The following is a 25,359-nucleotide window of genomic DNA, read 5'->3' on the forward strand; positions in this document are numbered from 1 at the left end:
AAATTTCTATTTCAATTGTTATTTTGATAATATTATTGATTAGATAAGCTTAACCATGAAATGAGTTCACTACCACATAGAATTGGTTATTGTGTTAAATACTGAAGAAAAAGGCAACTTACAAAGGAAAGAAAAATAGACAAACTTTACATAATAATAAATTTTATTAACTTATAATTATTTTTTAGTTTTTTCAATTTCATCTAATTATTTTTAAAAGTCTCATTTTTTTATAAAATAATTCAACGATTTAAAATAATAATAATTTAACGAACTTTAAAAAAAATAATTCAATGGTTTATTTTAAAATAATTTTGTGATTTCTTAAATAATTCAATGATTTTTGTAACAATAATTTAATGAATTTTTTCTACTGAATAAACGTGAATCCTGTTCTTCCTTTTCTCATTCCCTTTGTAATTCACTACATTACACCAAACTAAACAATCACATAAATGCTATGCTAATGTTGGTTTGCTTTCCTTTTATTTTTTGCTTCCTCTTCTTTGCACTGCATTAAGAGAGTCTCAATTCGAACAAGAACACAAAATTCTCTCACTTTTTTAAGATTTGAATTTGTCTAAAGTAGGAGCTTGGGTCACAAGTTTCAAGCAGGTCGAGGCCAATGTTGCTCCCAAATCTTTCCAACCTTAAGGAGACCATTTTTGAGTTGAAACGAAGTAGTTCCACCTTATGAGCAATAGGGTTTCACCCATGATAAGATGATGACACTTCCTATTAGTCCCAAAAGGAATCATTTACGAGGAAATGTAGATTATTCACCACTTCCCATTTAGGGAATTTCTTCTCTTGGATCCCTCTACACCACACTTCCATCGTTTGATATAATAAAATTTAAATTGAAGGGTTGAGAAAATCTTTAATAATGATTCTTGTGGATTTGGTACAAATGGAGATCTTTTAGGACAATAACTAATTTAAAGACACTTAACTATACAAGAAGAAGACATACATAAAAATGAACCTGAACCAAAACTTGCATGCAATCTTAAGTAAACTCTAATTTCTTCTTTCTATGTATATAACTCTCTACCTAGCTTTATATCTTGAGAACATTTAAACTTAGTGAGTTTGTCATTGTACGTGTCCTCTTATAATTGTAAGAGAATTATTTTCCTAATAAAAGAGCAGCACTTTTTTATTTATTTCTAACATTTCTAGCTCCTATACCAACAAAATTATCAACAATGGTGTTACTCATGACTATCATATTCAAGTGTCTTTGTTGACTCATAGACTTCTAAACTTATGAACTTTTAATAATTTACTTCATATGAAAAATAAATATAATACATGTACAACATGACTAGTATATAAGTTCAAACTGACACTAAATAGATAAATTGATGTAATTACAAAATATGAGTTCTTAAAATGAAAACAATTAAATAACTAAAAAAGAACAAATATCTTCAACTTTTTTTTCCAAAATTATCTAATGACATCATCTCTCCAATATTTTCATCATAATCTTCATCGTCATTAAGTTTACCTCATATTAGAAGAACACATCAATATTGGCATAACAAACTATATTGTTAAGATCAAGTGAACTTGGCATAGTTAAGTCAATATTTTCACTATCACCACCTTTAGATTCTTCAACCTCAAGATTATTTCTATCTTTAGTTATCAATTCATCATCAAACCAAAAAACAACATATTTTTTAGTTTTTTTTTCAACTTTAAGTTATACACCACATAAACCAAGTTATTCATCCTTTTTAGATGTAAATAATTTTTTCTTGTATGAACCTATGGTTAAATATGAAAAATTTAATAACTATATAAACAAAGTAGAGGAAATTAAAAGTCACAACATAATTCAATAAATTTGAATTACAAAATGAGTTCTAATTATGCTCATCCTAAAAGAACTGCAAGTCAAGCTTGGTGTTACAGTCAATGAAGATAAATATTCATTTTCTGATGTGGTGCATCAAATGGAGCGCACGTAATCACACGTAATCACAATGGAGAAAGGGAGGTTCTGATGAACCCTAATTGCAAATGAAAAAGAGACAATGACTTAAGCATAAAAGAGAGAAAAACAGAGAAAAGAAAATACAAAAAAAATTCTTATTTACTTGTGTATTAGAGAGTAAAATGTATGGTGTATATATATATATAAAAGACTAAGAGCTAGCTGAAACAGAAAATGAAAGTTGGACCAAACAAACAAAGTCTAATAACTTAAATCAGAAAAACTAAATAAGTTAACACTTGGAACTAGAATAACAAACATATCCAACTTTAGAGTTCCAATTCAAAAATCTCCCACCAATATCTAGGAAGCATACATTTCCTATAATATATACATTTTTCACAGGAAAAAGTTTTATGGCATATTCGAAGTCAATAAGTTGAAATTGTTTCTTTATGCAATATTTTCACTTTGTTTCTTAAATTAGGTTCGTAGTGCAAGTAAGAATTAATGTAATAGACAAATGCATGTAGACACCTTTGATGCTAATTATTCCACTTCTCATTAATAATTTTTCAAACCAATTCATCAATTACGTCATATTAGAAATAATTACACAAATAAATTATTATATTTAAACGAGAACTTGTCTTTTTGTATAATGAATCTCCCCATATATGAAACTCGTTGTGGGTTTTGTATCTGAATCTACCAAGTGAAAGACCACCATAATTTAAGACAATTTTGAGACATATGGTTACATTCTTCCAAAAATATCTATCTAATACCACATTCTCAACTTTTATTTCGTCTTATAAAGTTTCAAACTCACTTGCTTTTCACTCTTAAAGGTTAAACATGTTCATGAATAATGTTTTCAATTTACGAAGATAGATTAGAGTCAAATAAGTCATGACAAATCTAGTCATACCAAGCTTTATCAAGTTCCTTTCTTTTGTGAACTTTGTTAACTTGCTAATTAACATTGTTATACCATAAATGTAGCGATGATGCTATTTCTTCTTTTCTTGATAGGAACTTGATGGGCTTTAAAATGCTTTTCAAAATCTAAATGATCATTTTAATCGGCAATCCACGAGATCCAACATAGATGCTCTCAATTTTCACATATAAATAATTTTTCAACAACCTTGAAATTGTAACATTATCAGTAACCACATTACATTTTCCTCTTTGACAAATTTGACCACACCATCCAACATTTTTAGCACTTTATTTGTGATTTTTTAGACATTTAAGGTATCTAATGAATAAAGAAACAAAGTCCATTTAGGGCTTTCACTAAAAACTTAAAAATTGAATGTATTTTTTGTTTGTCTACCCACCATACATAATTTATTCAACCATCTCTATACTTTGAACTAAATCATTTTTTGTACTACATGTTTCAAAAGTTTCTCTCTAAACATCATGATACGATGAATGTTTGTAGTCAACATCATATCTTTCAGTCATCTCACATTTTTGTGAAAAAATCATATTTCTAATAGCACTGAATCAAATGACACTTGCTTAGAAAAATTTGGTAACTTCTAGCATGAACTTTTTCTTTATCCATTTTTTTGTACAATTTATTTAAAGTAGCCTGAACTCCAATCATTGAGGTTTTTCATTTTCTTTATTTTTAAACATCCTACTATTACTTTGAATGGTATCTTTATCCACCCCTCACTCTATTCATTATTAAACTCTTCAATGTTATTCACCCTTATTTTCTTCATTGATGCTTTCTTAGCCTTTTTTTTCACAACTTTCATCATTATTTTAACTTCTTCTAACACCAAAGTACAAGGACAATAATAATATTTATAATCAACAATATGTTTATGAAAATTCTTCGATTGAATGTCTTTGAGTAATAATTATATTTAAAAAAAATTCCATTGCCCAAAAGATCTACTCCATGTTTCCACCCAACACTTGTAATATTTCTTGCAACATTTTTAGTTCTAAATTACTTTTTAAGCATGAACTAGACATGATGATAGCCAAACGCTTACTTTTTTTTGAAATGTTGCATTGCAAAATGTGTTGCTTTTGTGCCAAATGACATGACTTGTTCGCTAGAACTCAAACTTATGACTCATCCTTGAGTGAATTGAGTATGCTTTGAGTCCACAAAAAATAAGTTTGCAACCGAGTCAACTCGTAGCCGATGAGTAAACTCGTAAACTTATTTGAGTTTTACGAGTTGACATTAGAGTTTGATAATCATGAATATCTTGAATATTTGGTTTCTTAAGGTGTAAATCAGGTTAGGCATTTGAAACTCGCAAAACATTAATATCAGTTTGAAAGTAATTTCTCTCACAATTCTATAGTAACTCACTAAATATGACCAAAATTTATTTTAAGATCTTTCAATTCTATAAGAAAGACACTCGTAGGTCTACAAAATTTATAAAAGCTAAAAATCAACAACCTTGAGTTTCTACTAATCCCTCTTATTCTTCTTGCATCATGACTTAGTCAGACTTTATATTAATATTCAATGACTTTATATTAATATTCAATTTGACATAGGAGAGTTCCAATTATTAGCATGTTGATTTTTCGTATAATAACAATAGAATTTTGAGATGATTTATCAAATACAATTCCACATATAAGATATGTTTCAACGATTTAATGAGAAAGTAAAAGTATTTCTCCGTTTCCAAAAACCCACTTATCAATATGCGAAATGAATTTCTATAAAATAAAATCCAAATAATTAGGAAGTTATTTAAAATGGATTTCTATAAAATAAAATGAAAATAACTAAGAAGATATTTATATTAATAAGAAACCCCACTTAGATATCTCAAATATACAATTATTTTAAGTAAAAACCATACTCACAATACTTTAAGAATGATCTTAACTTACCATAACATCATATACTAGTTATTTAGTGCATTACAAGCATAATAAATAAAATATAAAAAAGAGAATAAAAATGAAAAACTTTTAAATTAATTCACCCTCCTATTTTTTGGTAGGTTATAAATATATTAGGTTTTGTTTTGTTTTCAAAATTCCATATTTTTCTTTACAAAATCAAAATAATTCTATTATTAATATAGTATACTACTCAAGCAAATTGATTCTTTTAACTTTTAAGATTCACTTTTTACATAGCACACCAAGGCAAAGTTATATTACACCTATGTAACATTCCACTAGTCTAGTCAATAGACTAGAAAATTTTTTTTGAAAGAGAAGATTAAAATAAGGACAATAATATCTTACTTCCAATTCCTTTCACTTAATACTTAAATAAACTATTATTTTATTATAATGTAATGTTTTTATTTTGAAAAATAGTTGTAGAATGATTGTTTTTTTAATGTTAAATGAATGAAGTTGATGTTAAGATACAATTGTCATATTAAAAAAACTAATATTTGATGGTGAAATATTAGAGGACAAAGTAGATCACAAGTATTTTTATTATATTTTGTCACAGTAGCAATATCCTCTTCTGCAATTGTTGGAAGCCAAAAAAAAGGTGTAGTTTATCCCTTCATCTCTTTGGTCCATTTTCAACAGTTTCATGCTCACTCCCCCAATGCTCAAATCATCCTTCACTCCCCTTTTCTGGGTGCTAAACCCTAAACCCAAATCTCAAAAACTTCCCTCCCACCTATTCGCCAAAACCTTCTTCACTAACACCACGCCACCTGTTCGACACAATGCCTCTCTCAACCTCCCCACCCTACCACCCGCTTCCTCCGCCTACATCCACCTCCCTTTCTGCCGGAAACGCTGCCACTATTGCGACTTCCCCATCGTAGCTCTCGGCTCCGCCTCAACCCAAACCCACCACGACCCTCGCGTCTCCAACTACATCCACTGGCTCTGCCGGGAAATCACCGCCACCAAAGTGGATCAACCCGCTTCCACCACGCCCCTCCAGACTGTCTACTTTGGCGGTGGGACACCCTCGCTGGTGCCTCCTGCGATGGTTTCATCCATTTTGGAGGCTCTGAGAGTGAAGTTTGGGCTTTGTGAGGACGCGGAAATATCGATGGAGATGGACCCCGGCACCTTTGATGCTGAGAAGATGAGGGGGATGATGGCGTTGGGGGTGAATAGAGTGTCTTTGGGAGTGCAGGCGTTTCAGGAGGAGCTGTTGAGAGCGTGTGGCAGGGCACATGGGGTGCAAGAGGTTCATGAGGCTATTGGTGTTGTGAAGTCGTGTGGGGTTGACAATTGGAGTGTTGATCTCATAGCTTCGTTGCCTCATCAGAGCTGTGAGATGTGGGAGGAAAGTTTAAGGCTCACCATTGAGTCGCAACCTTCTCATGTGTCTGTTTATGACTTGCAAATTGAGCAAGGAACAAAATTTGGACGATTGTAAGTGCCACTTTATTTTTTTCTATGAACACGATTCACACATTATCTCAAATCTGATAACCAAGAACTAATATACTTGTGGGAAGTGACGGTTCTTTTCTGTTGCACTAGCGGCAACAAGGTTTTAAATTGCAGTTGCAATAGCAGCTTTTCATGATCCTTGATATTGTGAGAAATTACGAACAAATGCACTTTACCTTATCTTTTAAAACCTTGAGTGGCATTGATGGCTTTTATTTTCCTTTTATAAAGCATTATAGTGATCTGGAAGTGTTTTTAGGTACTCACCAGGGGAATTTCCGATGCCTTCTGAAGCACAATCGGCTGAGTTCTATAAGATGGCTTCAAGAATGCTTTCTGATGCGAATTACAACCATTATGAAATCAGCAGCTACTGCAAGAGTGGGTACGAGTGCAAACACAACTTTGTCTACTGGAAGAACGAGCCTTTCTATGCTTTTGGCCTTGGCTCTGCCAGTTTTGTTGGTGGGTTGAGGTTTTCAAGACCAAGGAAGGTCAATGATTACATCAATTTTGTGCAGAATCTGGAAAATGGATTAGTAGATATCTCTGGTGGTGATGGTAACACTCATGGCAAGGACACCGCCATGGATGTGGTGATGCTGTCCCTAAGAACTGCACAAGGCCTAGACTTAAAGAGTTTCCAAGAATCATTTGGCAGCTCTGTTGTTTTGTCTTTGCTAGAGGCTTATAAGCCTTATGTTGAGAGTGGGCTTGTGGTTTGCTTGGACGAGCATAGGAGAACCATTATAGTAGATGACCTTAACAATTCTTTTTTGTATAAAACTAACACAGAAAAGAGGGTGGCTTACATAAGGCTAAGTGATCCAGAAGGTTTCCTCTTGTCAAATGAGTTGATAGCCCTTGCTTTTGGGGTTATTGACTCTTGGAAGGATTGCCCTCCATATCAAGAAGCAAAAGCCGCCACTTGAAAGCGTGGGTGTATATTTTAAAGCAACACAAATTATAGGAGTGATGTTATCTAACGATTATTTGTACCTAATTCCTATTTATAAAGAGGAAATATTTCTTTTAAGGCGGGGATGGATATTCAGGTTCAAAAACTAATGATGGGCATCCATACATTCCATTGACAGAGTCACTTGATCTCATAACTAATAACAGTTCATGAAATGAGATCAATTATGATTGACATTCGAATGAATAAACAAATTGTCAAAACCTAGATTACAACGAACTCCAAACACAATTGATACATGAATTTTGCAGAGGATGGATGAAAATCGAGAGGTATATAATTGGTACTCGAGCTAGTAATTTTTGGAAGTAAAGGAGATTGAGATCGATGAGCAATAAAGTTAGACCAATCACCTGTTCATCATATGGAGCAACAGTTTTATTGTTTACTCGTCTTTTGTCCCATATTGGTAAGTTTTTTTTTTTTTTTTTTTTTCACATTGCTATACAAGGTCTTCTTCAGTGTTATCGATATCAAGATAACAAATCATATTGGAGATCCTAAAAATCTTTTATAGAGTTATAATGAAAAACATAATGGATTATGGGTGATTGAATGAAATATAATATATACATATAAATAACTTAAAAAAATACAAAAATAAAAAATACAAAAATAATGAAAGAGACAATCATAACTAAAGATTATATTATGTCTAAAGATTTAAATAACAATAACATTAAATCAAAACATCACAAATTTAAAGTTCAAAACATAAAATAACAACAAAACACAAAAGAAATTGTCTTATGTTTCTAACTATCTGACTCTTCTTCGATTCCAACATAATTGTCTTGGCTTATCCCTCCTCCTCTTCCTCTTCAGAGAAACTTGTCAAAGTTAAGTAATTTTTCAAACTCAAAATCAACTATCATGCAATTCATTTCCAACCCCAATTTTAATGTTGTTTTTCCCCTTCCTTGTTGGGGATAAGGTTGCAGTTGGACCTTTCTTAAAAGCATAGGAAGAGTCAATGACAATACTATCACCACTTGATGGTAACTTTATTTTACTGGTTGTTTGTCTTCTTGTGTAAATTATTGGTTCTCCAACACTTGAAGTTTCATAAACATTTGCCCAATTACGAGTGGCATCATCATAAAAAACCAACTCATTTCCCCCCCTCTTCAATATCATTATCATTATCATCATCTCCTTGTCCCACTAACCACCCATTGCACTCATCAATGTCATTGAGTACAATAAGGTCTATTTCATCCCTAATATTGTATCTTTGAGCAAGTTGTTGGTTATATTTTACGTAAACCAAATCATGCAACATTTTGTGCTCTAGTCTATTCATTTTTTTGGAATGAATCTGCAAGTATAATGTGAATTAATTTATTTCTACATCCTACAAGATAATAATGAAATGAGTCTTGTCATGAAAAATAATTATTACTTACTTGCTCAAATACACTCCAATTGCGCTAATATCCCGATGAACTACATGTCAAACTTAAAATCTTGATTACTAGCTTTTGTAAGTTGGGAGTTGCGTGTCCATAATTCTTCCGTCATTGAGCTATAAAAGTAAAAAAAAGTAACTTAGAATGTATGATATAATTTATATGTTAACGCAATTTAGAAAGCGTTTAACTGTCTCACCTGGGGTTGTGGTCTTCCTTGATTCTTTGGCAAAGTCATCATCAAAGAATCCACCTCCACTCTTATAAAGAGACAACCCAGTTAAATTTTGTTGTTGCACATCTTTACTTGACACCAACCTCTTGATGTAAGCATACAATCATTTGTAACTTCCAAATCATTTTCCATTTTCGGATTATAATAATAGAACTATGAATTCAAAAAGTGACCAGCTGCATGCAAGGGCGATGAAGTTGACATGTTCATCTATTATCAATGATTCTAAATATATCCTTGTACTTACTTTCATGGTTATTGAATGACTTCATTGCTGTTTCTTTGGCTTTCTCCTTGCTTCATATATATAACCCATAGTTGTTTTTCTCTCTCCATCAACCAAATGAAGTACATGAACAAGAGGAGCCATGACTTTGAGAGAAAATACAACATGATTCCAAAACGAAGGCATAAAAACAATTTTTGTAGCTTCTTTCCCATTAGCTTCCTTATGCAACTTGTTCTTACTCCATTCATCTTAAGTGAACATTTTTCTCAAATTTCCCTTTTCTTGATACAACCTTTGTAATGATAAATAAAAGGTAGCAAACCTTGTAACTACATATCTTACCAATTCCTTCTTATTTGTAAATTGTCTCAATAAACTCAAGGAACTATAATGGATATAGATGAAGCCAACAAGACTAACTCCTCTTTGAATAATATTCTTTATCAAATGAATCTTTCGGATGTCCTCAAGCATCAAATTTATACATTGGGCAGCACAAAGAGTCCAATAAAGATTATGTATTTTTGCTTCCAATAATTTACCAGCAGAGACATAATTACTACCATTATCTGTGATAACTTGAACCACATTTTCTTCTCCAATCTCCTCCACAAGGGCATCAAGCATCTCAAAGAGCTTTACTTCTGTCTTCACAAATTTAGAACCATCAATCGACTTGACAAACATTCTCCCTACATAAGAGCTCACAAAAAGTTAGCCAAACATTGTTGCTTCCGATCAGTACATACATTTGACATCATAGAACAACCATGCCTGCTCCATTGCAATTTATGGTCTTTCAACAACTTTTCGGCGTACTCAACTTCCTTGTTGAGGAGTGGAACTCTAATATCATGATAGGTAGGAGCTAGTGAATTAGGTCTATAAGCACCTACAACATCAATCATATCTTAAAAACTCTTCAATCTTACAAGATTGAATGACAAGCCTGCTTGATACCAAAATTGAGCAATATATTAATGAACTGATGCCTTTAAGTTCTTGTTACATGCTTCTTTAATACTAGTTTGCCCGAGTTGTTCTCTCTTTCTCCTCTCTATTGCAACAATTGGAATTCTAAAAAACACATCCATTGGGTTTTTTTTTCCACCAATATTTTTCCCCTATCATTACTAGCGGTGGAAATTTCAACTTCATCTTCACTTTCAATATTATCACAGGTCGCACCATATACAAGATTAACAAAAGAAGAGACTACTTTTTCTTTCAATAATTTCCAAAGTTCTTCTCTCACATTTTTTGGAGTCTTGGTGCAAGCAACAATATTGTCTTTCTTTGCCATCAAATGTTCTTTAGCCCTAGTAACTCCCCCTTTCATAATTTTCCCACAGTAGTTACAAACAGTTGAATTTAAATTTGTTTCATCCAATGGATGACAATGTTTCCAGCCTAAATCACTTACGTGGGATGTTCTGTGAAAAAAAGAAGAAAAACAAATCACTTCAACCGTCGCGGACGGTGACAACTGGCGACAACCATTGGCGACGGTGGTCGGCGACAACAAGCAGTGGTAGCAGGGAGAAATAATCAGATAATGTGTAGTGGCATAGATAAAAAAATGTGTTGTGGATGAAAATAGTTATAATGTTTTAAATGGGCCAAAAATAGGTCCAAAAAGCCTAATTTTAAGTGAGTTTTGATCTTTTAATTAGGGTTTAACAACATGCAGTTGCATACCACACAACACATTCAACATTTAAATTTTAATTAAAATTTTATTAAGTAAAGGTTGAAATGGGCCTTTGGCCCAAACTTTCGGTTTTTAAAAATTAGGTTTAGGTCTTCATGCGTCGCAACTCCTTCTTCTTTATGTTAAACATCATTCAATTTCCCTTTTGGATTGGGTAATCCATAACTCATTTGATAACTCAAAAATAACTTTCGGATTGGGTAATCCATAACTTCTTTGATAACTAAAAAATACTTTATGAATTGGGTAATTCATAAGTCATTTGCTAACTAAAAAATGACTTCCAGATTAGGTTATCCATAAGTCATATTTTAAGTTATAAAATGACTTTCGGATTGGATAATTCATAAGTCCTTTTATAATTTAAAATATTACTACCGAATTACACATTCTGAAAACATGAATTTTGGTTAATTTCCAGATGAAGTATATGTACAAATTCCTAAACTAAAAGTTTTAATTTAAGTGTTACTTGTGTTTCAGATTATATAACTCGAAACTTAGTTAAGGATCCAGATTAACTTTCTGGATTATCTAATATGAAACAAATGTCAGATTGAATAATTTGAAATGTTATTCCAAATCTAAAACTAAGTTTCGTATTACATAATTCAGAACATAATTATATAATCCGTTAATCCGACGGATAAGTCAAAATATAAAATATTAAGGGCACACGTGCAAGGAACCTAAAAACTCATTTGAGAATGACTCTACCACGAACGAACTGCCCCCAACATCTCCCTACCACCGCCACCTCACCTTTTTCACTAAGTAACAAACTATAAAACATTGTCTTCTGTTTTTAACTTTTTACTAAGGTAATTTAGAAATTTTATTGTTTATGGGGTGGCTAAAGAAATGATGTAGCAAGGAGCCTAAAACTATTGCAAAATCACACCATCACACACCATATACTACGATGGCCATTTCAATATACAACTAAGAGAAGAACGCAACAAGCTGAAATACAACACTGTGATAGTGACACCAAAATCATACTCTCGCATCACAAAACTAAGTTCAACCAATTAAAAAAATAAGTGTATATCAAACTAAACCCAAGATAAATTAACTAATATAAATCAAAATTCAACCAAAAAAAAAACTCAAAAGTTAACATATCAAAATTCAATACTATCTTAAATCTAGCAAGATAACCTATTAACTCAATATAAAGAACAACGCAGCATCAAACAACTTAAACTGTGAAAATGGTACAAGCCAATGACAAACTTTTTTCACTTTTTTCAAAAGATAATCCTTAAAACCTTCATACCCACCACCAACCACGATAAATCCACACAATTACAACCAGAACTGCAAGAAAATCTATTTTTAACAAGGTTAATTATACATATACAATCCAAATTTCTTTTTATACCATCATATTACAACTCTTAATATTATTATTTTAATATTTATTTATATCATTTAATTATAAATTTATCATTTATTATATATATTTAGTTTTTAAATCCATCACATCAAATTGTATACAAAATTGTTAACCTATCATTTTCCTTTCAACAATTTTTCCGAACTTTTTCTTCCTCTATTCAACAATTTTACTAGTATTTAATCATTACTATAATTTTAATTATTTAACTATTAAATTAATTAATTTATTTTTCAAAATATAAAAAAATATAAGTATACAGATTCACTCTAATATAAACCAAAATAAACTTATTAATTACTTGTAAGCTCAAAAGAATAAATAAGATAGAGACAGAGCACCAAACAAGTGAAGAAAAATATATTCAAAGATAAAACATTAATTTTCCGTCGAACTAAATAGTATGATTTATGACAATTTTTTTTATTAAAAACATCTTATTGTAAAAAAAAATACCATGTATTTGTCTATGGTTGAAATGAAATGAAACTATTAGGAACATCACACCAAAAATTGAATGCCTTAATCTAAAACCATATATGCAATATACGAATTACTATTTGCGACACAGGGTCTAAGGAAGGGCACACATTGTTGCGGCGTGGGGTTTAGACTTCAGTGTGTGTTCTGAGTAAGATGGGGAAGAAGACGAAGAAACCCGGCAAAGGCAAAGAGAAAACCGAGAAAAAAACCGCAAAAGCCGAAGAGAAGAAAGCTCGCAGGGAAACCAAGAAGCTTTCTCCCGAGGACGATATCGACGCCATTTTGGTACTCTCTCTATTTCCGTTCACCTCACTTTTCCATTCTCAAACCAATTCCTCAAACAAAATTGTATATATTTGCGTCTCTTGAATCGCGCAGTTGAGCATTCAAAAAGAGGAAGCGAAGAAGAAGGACGTTCAGGTCGACGACAACGTTCCCGCGCCTTCTCCTCGCTCCAACTGCTCGGTAACGCCGCTAACTCACTTCTCACTTTTTCACCTCTCACCGTTGCGATTTCCGTTTTGACGCCTTCTTGTGTAGCTCACCGTTAATCCGTTGAAAGAGACCGAGTTGATTCTCTACGGCGGCGAATTCTACAACGGGAACAAGGTTACGAGTTTGAATTCAAACGCAATTGTGCTTATTTGTTGACTGATTGATATGATTTATTAGTGAGTTGTTTCTGTAATGTGAAATCGTGCAGACCTTCGTGTACGGCGATCTATTCCGGTATGACGTGGAGAAGCTGGAATGGAAATTGGTTTCGAGTCCTAATAGTCCTCCTCCGCGCAGTGCTCACCAAGCGGTTGCGTGGAAGAATTATATTTATATTTTTGGTAATTCACCTTACTTTAGTTTTTAATTTAGTTGAATAGTGTCGTGTGATTCACTTAGCCGATGAATTTAGTGGAATTAGAGTTTGATTGGATAATTTTTTTTTTTGAGAAGTATAAATTATTAGGAAAAATAAAATAACTTTTCTCACAAGTTAAAATTAAAAGATGATCTTTTAGAGAAGCTAGTTTTAGCTTTAGATAGTTTTGTCCATAAGTTAGTTTTAGCTTATGAAAAAATTATTTGGTTTTCTTTTCCTAGAAGTACCTATGGTCCAAACAAAATCTAAGATTTTGTTGTTCTTAGTCATTGAATTCACCTGTCTATGCTGGCTGCACACAGAAAATTTGTGTGGTTATGGATTTTTCATTTTTGTTTGTGCTTTAGGTGGTGAGTTTACGTCTCCAAACCAAGAGCGGTTTCATCATTACAAGGTTAAGCTTGCATTACATTGCTTCTGTTATGTGACGAGAATGTGGTTTCTGTGTATTGGATTTGACTATTTGGTGATGTTGTTTTTGGATTTTGATTTGTTTAGGATTTTTGGATGTTGGACCTGAAAACAAATCAGTGGGAGCAGCTTAATTTGAAAGGGTCCCCTAGTCCTCGTTCAGGACATCGAATGGTATGTTCTGGTTTTCTTGAAATAGTGCACTCATTGATTTACTTGTAAGGGTATCAGATTATTGAATCCTTAGTCAAACAGGTTTTTGATATGTTTGTTTCTGACAATGCATGATATTCTGCTCAACTTGAATAATTTCGTACTATTGTCTGGATTGCATTGCAAATGTGAAAAGAGAATTACAACTTATGTGAATATAACACGTTTTCACTTCTGTTAGAACATCAAAATTAAATGATTCGCATTACTGCTTGATTTGGTTAATGTAGTAGTATAGTATTCCCATTTTTAGAGTATACAGCCATGTCAGAAATTAATCCACGAGCAATTTTTTAACTTGTTGCTTAAGCTGATTTGATTACATCCTTGTTGAAGTAGCAATAACCCAATAAATAGTGCAAGATTCTGCTATTGGGAATACAGAAGTTTCTTTTGTGCTGTTTGCTCTTTAAACAGCTGCAAGGTTGGATTACTAGCATATCACAATTCTTGTTAGACTGACCCCATCTAATGATGACAAAATACGTATTGAATGATTATTACAGAGAAACCTTGGCATTTCTCCCTTCCTCCTTTTTCATTTTGAACTTTCTTAGTTTTTTACAGAGAAATGCATGACATGTCCAGTCCAACTTATTTGTGCTTGTGTGGAATTTTCTTGTTGTTGCTACGTTTAGGAACCTGTTTGTGATATCAGAGTTATGAATCTTTATTTTAGTAGTTAATCACACGTGCCCCCCCTCCTCCAATATCATGTGGCATTCATATTAATCCAGTTTCATCATGTATTTGTTTATTGTAATGCCTTGTGTCAAATTATTTTGGTTAATTTTCAGATATTGTACAAGCACAAGATTATTCTTTTTGGTGGCTTCTATGACACTCTCCGAGAAGTGAGGTTGTTAATGCTTCTTACTTTTCTTATTGTACGGATTTGTGTTAATTATATGTATGTGATTTCCTTTCTCATTGAAAAAATAAAGAACTTGGCAGCAGACGAAAGGCTTGTTGTAGCTAATAGTTGAATTAAAGTGCTTTGGTTTTGAAAAGTGAGTTCTAATATATTATTCGTGATTCAACATAAATCTAATTAAGTCTACAGGTAATTGAAGCAGGGAAGAAGCCAAATTTGAGCTTCTAATGAACTCAAGTTATATGATTTCTTCATATGTTTTCTCTGCTTGAAAATGTATATAACATGGCAACATGAATCTCTTTGTTACATAATTTTTGTTTTAAGGGAAAGGAATTACTTTTCACGTTTGCTTGCATGTGTATGACTGTTGATGTACAACACTTGAGACTCATGTGAGTTTTCTTTTGTTTTGATACCACTTGAGACTCATGTGGTTATGTTTGGTCAGTGGTGATTGATCTTTAAAGTTGTTAAACTATACGAAAGAGAGAGACCTGGAGCTGAAAGCGTGCACTTATGTATGAGACTATACAAATGTTTTATTTGTACTGAGAAGAAGGAATCAAAACAATAAATAGAGGAGATTTGGTGTCATCTAATAATAAAGATATGATATTGAAATAAATAAAAATGTTTCTAATAATACATATAATCTAAATATTCTTCATTATACAATATTTGCTCCTTATTTCTATACTTACAACATAAGTTAATGTAACAAGCATGACATTAATAAGGTTCAAGATGGTAATTCAACTTGTAACCCCCATGTACACATGAAGCAAGTAGAAACAAGGAAGGTGTAAGTCATCATTTTTGTTAGAGATTCTGTTAGAGGATATGTTTAAAAGGTAAGTAAACATTTCTTTGCTAGGTTTTAAGACGTTTTAATTAATTATGCAGGTACTACAATGATCTATTTGTATTTGACCTTGATCAGTTCAAGGTAAATATGTCTAAATACCTGGCTTATCCTGTTAAAATGCTGTTTACTGTTCAAGTTCAGCACCAAAACATCAGGCTGTTTCATTTTATGTTTTCTTGTTCAGGAATTTCGATTAATGACAATGTGATTTTGTGCTTTAGTGGCAAGAAATAAAGCCTAAACCTGGAGCAATGTGGCCAACTGCACGTAGTGGTTTTCAATTGTTTGTTTACCAAGATGATGTGAGTAAAATACTGATCTCTCTTACATGAAGCTAATAATTTTCGTTTTTAAGTACTTGTATTGTATTTGTTAGAACTGGTATCAAAAAGGCTAGATTGAATTTCATTGTGTGAAAATAGGGAAAATCTCCCTAGAAAACAATACACTGCTCCATATATTTTGATTTGAGAGACCTAGATCAGCTCCTTATATGCAACTCTATGTTCACCAGAAGTCCCTAGTCTGAAGATCTTAAAGGGCCTGCACTTCCCAAAGCCCAAAGGCTCTAATTCTCTTAATTTTGGCAAGAGATCTCTCTCTCTCTCCACCTTCACTCATTTATAGGCAACTTCCCTTGTTTCTTTAACCGGCTATCTAACTATATAATGTTTAACTAACTAATATCTATCATTATGCTCTTCACTATAGTAAAGTTTTCCCTGATCTGCTGTTTCATAATTGTGATTGATTTGTGTGGCTCTTCTACCTAGTAGTTTTGAAGTTTAGACTGTTTTCTTCTTTACAGAGTTCTTTTCACGTTGCAGATATTTTTGTATGGTGGCTATTCAAAAGAAGTTTCATCTGATAAGAGCAACTCTGAGAAAGGAATTGTTCATTCAGATATGTGGTCACTCGATCCTAAGACTTGGGAATGGAACAAGGTAGTGCTTTGGGGTTAAGTTTAATATCGAGTAAATTTGTATATTCCTTTTCTTAGGCAAGTTTGAGCTTTTTGTGTATCTTACTTTCCCATGCCCACTAACTAAAATTACTTTAGTCAGCATTCAATAGAAGCACAAACTTCTTTGTTTATGCTTCAATTTGACTATGTAATATTTGTCTCTCATATTTGCATCTCCCTCTCTTCCCTCCATAGACTCACACACCCTCGACACTTAGGACAAATCATTTTATTATCTTTTTATATAACTAATTTTGTTTTCATCTTTTCTCCCTTCTTTTCAGGTGAAGAAAAGTGGAATGCCTCCTGGACCACGTGCTGGGTTTTCAATGTCTGTTCATAAGAGGAGGGCTCTGCTATTTGGTGGCGTTGTGGATATAGAAGTTGAAGGTTATCTTTTTGTTTTATGGATATTATTTTTGCAATTTCTGACAGCTTATATTTTTAAAGCAAGTGATTAGGAAGTAATCCTCTTTGGCATAATGTTTGTAAACAATTCATTAGATCAGACAGTCTGCTCAAATTCCGTTTAGAGGAGGTATATTTTGTTGTTTATGCTTGCTTTAAGGTCAGTATCATAATTGCGTCAACACTGTGCAGGTGATGTAATGATGAGCTTGTTTTTGAATGAACTTTACGGGTTTCAGTTAGACACCAATCGCTGGTGAGTCCCACATTCTGTTGGTACCTAATATGTTATATTCTAAAGTTGCCATTTCTGAACTGAATTCTTTCGTTGGGTCTTGAGTCTAAGTCATTGTAATTTTGCATTTTACTCATAAGTGTGCTACTGCCGTCGTATCTAATGTTTCCTAATTATATTATTTAATCTTGTTTGGGTGATAGGTATCCTCTGGAGTTAAGAAAGGAAAAGTCCACAAAAGATAAGGTAGATTGATTGGATGTCATGCATATATACATCTGATCTCAAGACAATTGCTCCACATTTTCTAACTCATTCTGTGGACTGTTCTGCATGTTACTTTGTTTCTTAATTAAATGGGTTTTGCAGTTAAAAAAAATTGAACAAAATTGTCCTGATGATGTCAACAAGAAGATAAATCCAGCATGTACAGCAAGAGAAGAAACTGTGGAGTCAGAGGATGAAGAAAGCAACATTGATGATATATCCAAAAATATAGCTTCAAACATGTCTATTGTTGATGGTGAAAAAATTACGAACTCTGATGGAAAGCCCAAGGAATCTGGTGCTCAATTAGACCTTCAAAGTTCTTTGCCTGAGGTTATCATTTTGGACGAACAATCTTATGACTACTTCCATTTTTTACCCAGTTATTTATTAATGAGATTTTTCCTCCAAATTTTCTAGGCAGTGAAGCCATGTGGACGTATTAATGCTTGCATGGCCGTTGGAAGAGACACATTATATGTATATGGTGGAATGATGGAGATTAAAGATAAAGAAATCACTCTTGACGATTTGTATTCTTTGAACCTTAGCAAACTTGATGAATGGAAGTGCATTATACCGGTCTGTTATTTTTTCTTAACTACCTTTTTACCAATACATGCATATGTTCTATACCATAGTTGTGAATTTAAGATACCTCTATTTTCAAATATGTTATACAGTTTATATAATTCATACTAAATGCATATAAATACTAAAAAAAGTTCAAAGATATTTGACATGTTCAGAACTTCTAAAAAAAAATTATAGGTCTTAGCTCTTAACCAAACAATGGAGTAAATAGTAAGGAAGCATACCATGTCTAACTAAAGAGATAGAGACTAAAGGAATTGAGTTTGGATCTTTGGGAGATAGAGGACTTAAAGACATCGGAGACTTAGACCACAGTGACAATTAACAGAGAACATTGACAGATGGAGCAAAGAGATGAAAATAGAAAAAAGTCTCATTGGAGACAAAAAGATAGAAAATGGTTTTACAATAAAACTGAGATTATTGATAATATGAGAACAGTATTACAAGAAAGAAAAAACTAAAGGAAGAGAAAAAAAAAAAAAGTAAAAATACTGCTAGACAGGTTGCTGGAGAGAGGGTCGCACAATGGTTTCTTTCTACAAGGGTCATAGGGTGGTCGCAGGGTTGGAGAGGAGACAAGTGAGGCATGATATGATAGTCATGAACTTAGGAAGGGTTTTCTTCTAGCTGAAACCCTTTTTTTAAAATTTACCTTTCATAAAAGGGCCCTGTAACATTAATATTGGAGTTAATTCTCAGGATTTTTGGACACCCTCAGTGTAGTGGTGCAGTGACACGGTGAATCTCGTTATTATGGCCACTGACACTGCTACAGCAAAGTGCAACACTATGGCAGTGCAAATAGTGGTCAGGGGCCGCTATAGCATGCTATATACCATAGATTCAAAGTAATTATAATTTATATTATATTATACCTGTAGGAAACCAAATGCACCCAAGTCTCTTTCATAATTATACATTTTCTGTTCTTACGACTAAATATCAAATTGTTCTATTTTAGGAGCTCTGTCTGTCTTTTTCTCTGTTAATAAATGGTTAAGCAAAAAATAATCTGAGTTGTTGACTGATACAAGTCTGCTACTGCAAAATTGGTGAATGTTTGTACCTTACCCAGTTCCAAAGGTCCAGGACACCTCATTACTCACAACACTAAGTATTATTAGAAAAGTCACAACTAAATATGTGCTACTGATTAGATCTATCAGATTATAATGATTTTTTACAAAGTAATATCTTATGATCTTAATTTTTATTTTTACTGTCTCAATATCTTAAAATGAGATTTAACCACTGAAGGAAGAAATGCCTTTCTGGTTTTTCTCCTAAAATAATTTGGGAATATATATATCAGGGTTTAATTTCAAATTATAATGTGGTGAACTGGGTGACTTATCTTCTGATTTCAATGTACAAAAGGTCTCTGAATATGAGTTGTGCTGAATTGTTGATGCTGTTAATATAGTTTTTTTTATTCAGCTTATTTAATCTAAGTATTTATTGTGATTCTAATTTCCTGATTAAAATACACGCATATTTGCTTTATTTGCCATAATCGGACTTGGAGTTTCTTCAACCCAGGCTTCAGAATCTGAATGGGTGGAAGCTTCAGAAGATGATGAAGAAGATGAAGATGGTGATGAGGATGAATCCGATGGGGATAGTTCAACTGATGAGGATGATGATGAGGAAGAGGAGGAGGAAGAGGTGCACATTCTAACTGTGTAATTCAAGCAAGAAAAAAAATGAATGAATTATTCCCTCTCCTATTTTTATTGTCATGTCACATACTGAAAACCTAGTCAAAACCCTTGTTTTTAGAAAAATAAACAAGGGTACAATCAGCCCCAAAACAGTGTTAGGTCCTGTTGCATTATGTTTAGATTACATAAAAAGGGGGACACTAATTTATTTGGTTTAAGCTGAAATTAAGGGCTAAAATTAAGGTTCAAATGGCCGGCACCAAATTGAATCTTCCGTGCAACTTCACCAAATGAAGGGTTCTTCCCCTTTTCTCAATATTTAAGGTTGAAATCTAATAAAGAAGGATAAAACTGGCATTTGACCACACAACATCCACGAGCCAACATCATTTGTTAATGAATATATAATAAGTGTGATAGCATTTTGAGATAGCTGTAATAATTTTATAAATTAAAAAAATATTTTAGGTTTTCTATTAAATGGGACATCTGTGTACAGGAGGTGAAATAATTTATTAAATCTAACACCAACAGAAAAAAGGGGAGAAAACAACATAATATACTATTGTTTTGGAATTGTGCCTCTATTATACTTTGCTTTCATTATTTCAATTCGTTAGTGAGTTGTTGATTTTTCTCTCTTTTTCTGGATATTTTGAAGCATTTACTCCCACTTTTCTTGTTAAGATTTGTAATGGTAACAAAATGGGTTCTCTCTTAGATACTTTGTTTTTTGCTGCATGGTACCGTATCTTTAACAGCTTACAGTGAATAATATTTTGATGGACAAAAAATAAACTTGTTGAACCAGTAACTTGTGAAATCATATTTGCTCTTGCCAAAATTGTAATTCGTTATAGACATTAAGCATTTCTAAGGTACTTTCCTTAAAACATGAAATTGCTATTCCCTCAGATATATTCAAACACATGAAATAAAGTTTTCATGACCAGAGTTTATTTTTCTCCAAAATAAGGTTTCCTACATCATTAATTTGGCTTCACCTTTTGATCACTACCAGGCTCATAATGCATCAGTTCAGGTGGGAGATGCTGTTGCTCTAATCAAAGGTGTGGGAAAGAATCTCCGGAGGAAAGAAAGGAGGTCACGGATAGAGCAGATTAGAGCCAGTCTTGGCTTGTCTGATTCACAGAGAACACCAATGGTAATGTATTGTTAGTTTTTAAATACCTTTGAGACTGTTGACTACACCTTGAAACAAGTGTATACTCAACACACTGGGCTTTGATTGTATTATATATGTGGTTTTGTTTGTGCCTTTGAAATCATCACTGGCCTTTCAATTAGTATTTTTCTTCACCCCTCATCTTTCTCAATTGATTTCTTTATGTTACAGCCAGGAGAATCCTTGAGGGATTTCTACAAGCGTACAAATATGTATTGGCAAATGGCAGCCCATGAACATACTCAACACACTGGAAAAGTAGGTTTTCTCTTTTCTTTCTTTAGTTATATTATTCTCTTATAACTTCACTTGTAGATTATTTGATCTTTAGTAATTTGATTTTTGTTGTGCTAGACATTACAAATTGATATAAACAAGCAAAGGAAATGAACAATTTTATTGAGTGCATGAAAATAAGGAAAGATTTCTTCTTTGAATTTCCCCTTTAATACGAACTTTCCAATTCTCTAAAGGAATATTCCGCTCTTACTCCCCCTATTTATCTAGCCGATCTCACTCTTCCCTTCTCTTCTGTCCGAACAACTTGTTCTCCCTTTCCCATATTTATTTTGTTTCTAACTATCTTATGTCTGGATATCAGTAGTTCAGGAGGAATAAAAGAAACTCCTGCTGGTTTTTCTGTTTAACTCAACTATCCAACTCCTTGTTCAAAAACCATAAATTTTGGTCTGATCTGCTTACCAATAGTATTTGATTTAATTTTTCTTTTTTTTCTTCTTATTTTGGATGTTCATGCATTTGTTCACATGATTATGTGGCAATATGCGTCTGTTTACTGTCATACTTTTCATTTTTTACACATCTTATCAATCCTTAATTGTACAATTATGTGGTGATGTGTCAGAAAAAAGGTTAAAAAAAGCATAACATCATTTTGTTACTAATTTTTGCAAAATGAAGCGATTTCACTTTTTTAAAAGCCTTTTTTCCCATAACACAATTGCGCACCATTAGACATTTAAAGGGTTGGTAAAATGTGCAAAAATTGATAAATGACAGTAAAATACATGTATAAAAAAACTTGGATGTAAAACCCACAAAATGATGCTAGTTGATTGGTACAATTTCGTTGGAAAAGAACATTATTTTGGACACGAGGATTTGCCTAGAGTTTCCAGGCATTTGTTTAGCTCATTCATTTGCACTTAGTACCAGCAATCCATTTGTGCATGCTGGACAAAATCCATTCTATTACTTTTTGATTTTTGGTGGTTTTACTTTCTTGGTTTGCATTATTGTAACAGATTTTGCATGATAAGAATTTTAATAATACTTTTAATTTGGAACGTATTTCATAATTTGGTCAATTCATTATGTGGCCAGATTTTGTGAGACGAAATGTAAATGAGTTGTACCCAACTTCCAACTGTTTCACTTTTTTTTGTACCATGAAACTGCAGTGTAAATTATGTTTGAAATTTGCACTGCTTCATTTTTACTTATTGAACGAGATACCCTAAAATTGTCTTTTGCCAGTTTGAAATGAACGGGAGTATAATTATTTTGATATTCATCTAGCTCTAATTTAAGCTCCTTCCGCTACCCCTTTTCTTTTTTTCATATATACAAACAAATGCATGTGTTCATATAGTTACATACTGATGAATGCCTCATGTCTTTGTGGTAAAATTCTGCTCGGTCATAGGAACTCCGCAAGGATGGTTTTGATCTTGCCGAAGCACGGTACAGGGAGCTCAAACCTATTCTTGATGAGGTAATCTTTTGTTACACACGCACCTACCCTCATTTGTAGAGTATTTCTTGAAATTTGCCCCTAAAAAAATGCCATTTTTCTTTGAACTGAGTTTCAAGTTATTTTCTTTGGACACTGCAGTTGGCTCTCTTAGAAGATGAGCAGAAAGCTGAGGAGGCTGAAGGGCCAGAAACTAGTGCAAAGAAAAGAGGCAAGAAGAAAACTAGAAATTGATAATCGATTTAGCCCGCGAGATTTGGGTGTCATCGAGAATGTAATATGCAATTTTGATAGTTTGGTGTCATTATCTCAGAAGATTGCCCACATAATGGGTAGCATGGTCACGTTACATGTAATCAATCAGTAACATTCAGTCAGTTACACCACGAATTCCCTCTCCGAAGCGGAGTAAGGAATTCGCAATGGAAAAGAGAACAGTAGTTTTCATGGCACCGAATTTATTTATGCCAGTGCATTTGAAATTTCTCAAGTTACTTAATGGCATTTAAAATACCTGATACTTTACTCTTGTTCACCCCCTGTATCTCCAATATATCTTACTTTTCTAGGCTTGAAATCGAGATCCATTACTAGCTGTTGTTCGTTTCTGTGTCCATCATCAAATCATGATTGTATTGAACCTTAGATTGATTAAAACTTAATTTGGTGATAAAAAGTTGATTGGGTGCCTTTATCGACGCTCTAAAATGCATATTGAAAGTTTGAGTATACACCAAGTTATCGCCGCTCATTAAATATTTCAAAGTAATAGTTGCTTTAGGAAACAAAAGATACGTGCTATTTGATGAAAGTAAAGCAAGTCTAATTTTTTTAGTTCAATTGAATGCAATTATTTATTATAATAAACTAATTATATTTAACATTTTTAATATACACACACTAAACGATACCCCTTCTGACAATTACTTTCTAATGTAAATAATTTCCTTATAACTTCACTCTTAATATAAAATTTTGAAGCTACTAATATTTTCAAACAGAGATTTATTAAAATGTTGGTTCAAATTGCACAACCTAACCATGCCACTTGCTTCTATTTATGTGAATAGTAATAGCATGTGCAGTATGAAGAGGAAGAAAACTAAGGACGTAAAAAGAAGAGCCTAACAAAACATTGCTTTCTGCTACATAACTGTATTATTTCTTATTCATATTCTTTGTTTCAAGTAGTGCCAAATTAAAAGGTGTTTTGAAAAATTCCTTGGCAACCATATCTTAAAAGAAGAACCCACCGCAGTCTCTACACTCTCCAAGGGTCAAAAACCATACACACATTATATTAAGAACCAATATATGTAAAAGTATAAAGTATGAATACAATCTCTTTGCGCATGCAAGGATTATAATTTTATATCACACCTTTTCAACTTCAAAGCTGCCTTAAGATGAAATTCCAAAAAGGGTATTTTTGGTATGTGCTCCACGCGTGGCTATGTTCTGCCTCTCTCTTAGTACCCAGAAGACACACCCCAAGTTGGAACAAAATTAAACCCAAAAATTAGGCTACACACTCTTTTAAGTCCAAACTTTAGCTCCTGAACTGGAATCTCACAAGTAACGATAAAGAAGGATGCTCCTACCCTTTCCACATAAAATATAACTTTTTTTTATTAAAATCAGTGTTTCAGAGATTAATAAACAGATTATTATTAAAAGTTATATTTTTAATATTTGAAATACAAATAAAAATTAAAATAAAAAGATGAATTCCCACGTTCTAAAACTGCAATTGAAGCTTGTTACAGCAACTAGAACTAGAATCGGAACAAACCCTCTTCCTCTTTTCAAGGTTTGGTCTTTTTTCTGCTCTAAAACCATAAAATAAAAAGATGAATTCTAATTCAGCCAGAATGATGGTAACATAAGTATTGAGGTAGTATTTTTTTTTATCTTTTTTAATATATTATTTACATAAATAAATTTACGATTTTATAACTACAAATTATCGAATCAGTTTTAATTCATTCTATAGGCATATTATTTATTTAATTATTAATATGTAATAACTTATTGAATAAATTACACTCTTACTTATTGTATTTTCGACAAACTACGTTTGGTATAACCACTCACGTCACCATATGTAACAGGGATCACAGTAATATTAGAGATCATAAAATTTTAGGGACAATTTGAGTCATTTACTTATTAAATACTCACTTTTAGGTTTGTTTTTATCTTAATGGTCCATTCAAATTTGGGCATTTGAACTCTTTTATTTGAATTATATTTTAGATAAGATTGATTATTTTTAAAAATCTTTGACCATTAGTAGATTCAAACAATAAATAATATA

General features: G+C 32.5%; 2 protein-coding genes and 1 pseudogene across 4 annotated transcripts; 2 read left to right on the top strand and 1 right to left on the bottom strand.

The window, feature by feature from the left end:
• The first annotated feature begins 5,381 nt into the window (after nt 1–5,381).
• On the top strand, nt 5,382–7,361 carry LOC137822521 (Radical SAM superfamily protein). The gene is made up of 2 exons (XM_068627418.2): nt 5,382–6,304; nt 6,585–7,361. Exons 1-2 carry the CDS (start codon nt 5,502–5,504, stop codon nt 7,255–7,257), a joined length of 1,476 nt encoding a protein of 491 aa, XP_068483519.1. The 5' UTR covers nt 5,382–5,501; the 3' UTR covers nt 7,258–7,361.
• An 807-nt stretch (nt 7,362–8,168) lies between these two features.
• LOC150025231 (uncharacterized) lies at nt 8,169–11,097 on the bottom strand (annotated as a pseudogene).
• A 1,647-nt stretch (nt 11,098–12,744) lies between these two features.
• On the top strand, nt 12,745–23,555 carry LOC137820416 (Galactose oxidase/kelch repeat superfamily protein). Of its 3 annotated transcripts, XM_068624499.2 has the most exons (20): nt 12,745–13,055; nt 13,149–13,235; nt 13,311–13,379; nt 13,474–13,606; nt 13,992–14,038; nt 14,143–14,229; nt 15,066–15,127; nt 16,049–16,091; nt 16,232–16,312; nt 16,838–16,954; nt 17,259–17,364; nt 17,575–17,638; nt 17,821–17,863; nt 17,987–18,217; nt 18,305–18,466; nt 20,021–20,146; nt 21,164–21,307; nt 21,500–21,586; nt 22,995–23,063; nt 23,184–23,555. In XM_068624499.2, exons 1-20 carry the CDS (start codon nt 12,924–12,926, stop codon nt 23,274–23,276), a joined length of 1,983 nt encoding a protein of 660 aa, XP_068480600.1. In that variant the 5' UTR covers nt 12,745–12,923; the 3' UTR covers nt 23,277–23,555. The 3 variants fall into 3 exon arrangements, with proteins under 3 accessions (XP_068480600.1, XP_090150979.1, XP_090150980.1); XM_090294853.1 differs by lacking the exon at nt 16,049–16,091 and having other exon boundaries at nt 12,812–13,055; XM_090294854.1 differs by lacking the exons at nt 12,745–13,055; nt 13,149–13,235; nt 13,311–13,379; ... (1 more) ...; nt 13,992–14,038; nt 14,143–14,229 and having other exon boundaries at nt 16,195–16,312.
• The last annotated feature ends 1,804 nt before the right edge of the window (nt 23,556–25,359 follow it).

Source organism: Phaseolus vulgaris, chromosome 9 (assembly GCF_051622355.1).
Source record: "Phaseolus vulgaris cultivar YP4 chromosome 9, ASM5162235v1, whole genome shotgun sequence".
NCBI classification, from domain to species: Eukaryota; Viridiplantae; Streptophyta; class Magnoliopsida; order Fabales; family Fabaceae; genus Phaseolus; species Phaseolus vulgaris.

Excerpts from the sequence above, each read along its gene's own strand:
- LOC137822521 (XM_068627418.2), top strand. The coding sequence starts at position 5,502 with ATGCTCACTCCCCCAATGCTCAAATCATCCTTCACTCCCCTTTTCTGG. Across the intron at positions 6,305-6,584 it reads GGAACAAAATTTGGACGATT|GTACTCACCAGGGGAATTTC; the intron begins GTAAGTGCCACT and ends AAGTGTTTTTAG.
- LOC137820416 (XM_068624499.2), top strand. The coding sequence starts at position 12,924 with ATGGGGAAGAAGACGAAGAAACCCGGCAAAGGCAAAGAGAAAACCGAG. Across the intron at positions 17,639-17,820 it reads CAGTTAGACACCAATCGCTG|GTATCCTCTGGAGTTAAGAA; the intron begins GTGAGTCCCACA and ends TTTGGGTGATAG. Across the intron at positions 18,218-18,304 it reads TTCAAAGTTCTTTGCCTGAG|GCAGTGAAGCCATGTGGACG; the intron begins GTTATCATTTTG and ends CAAATTTTCTAG.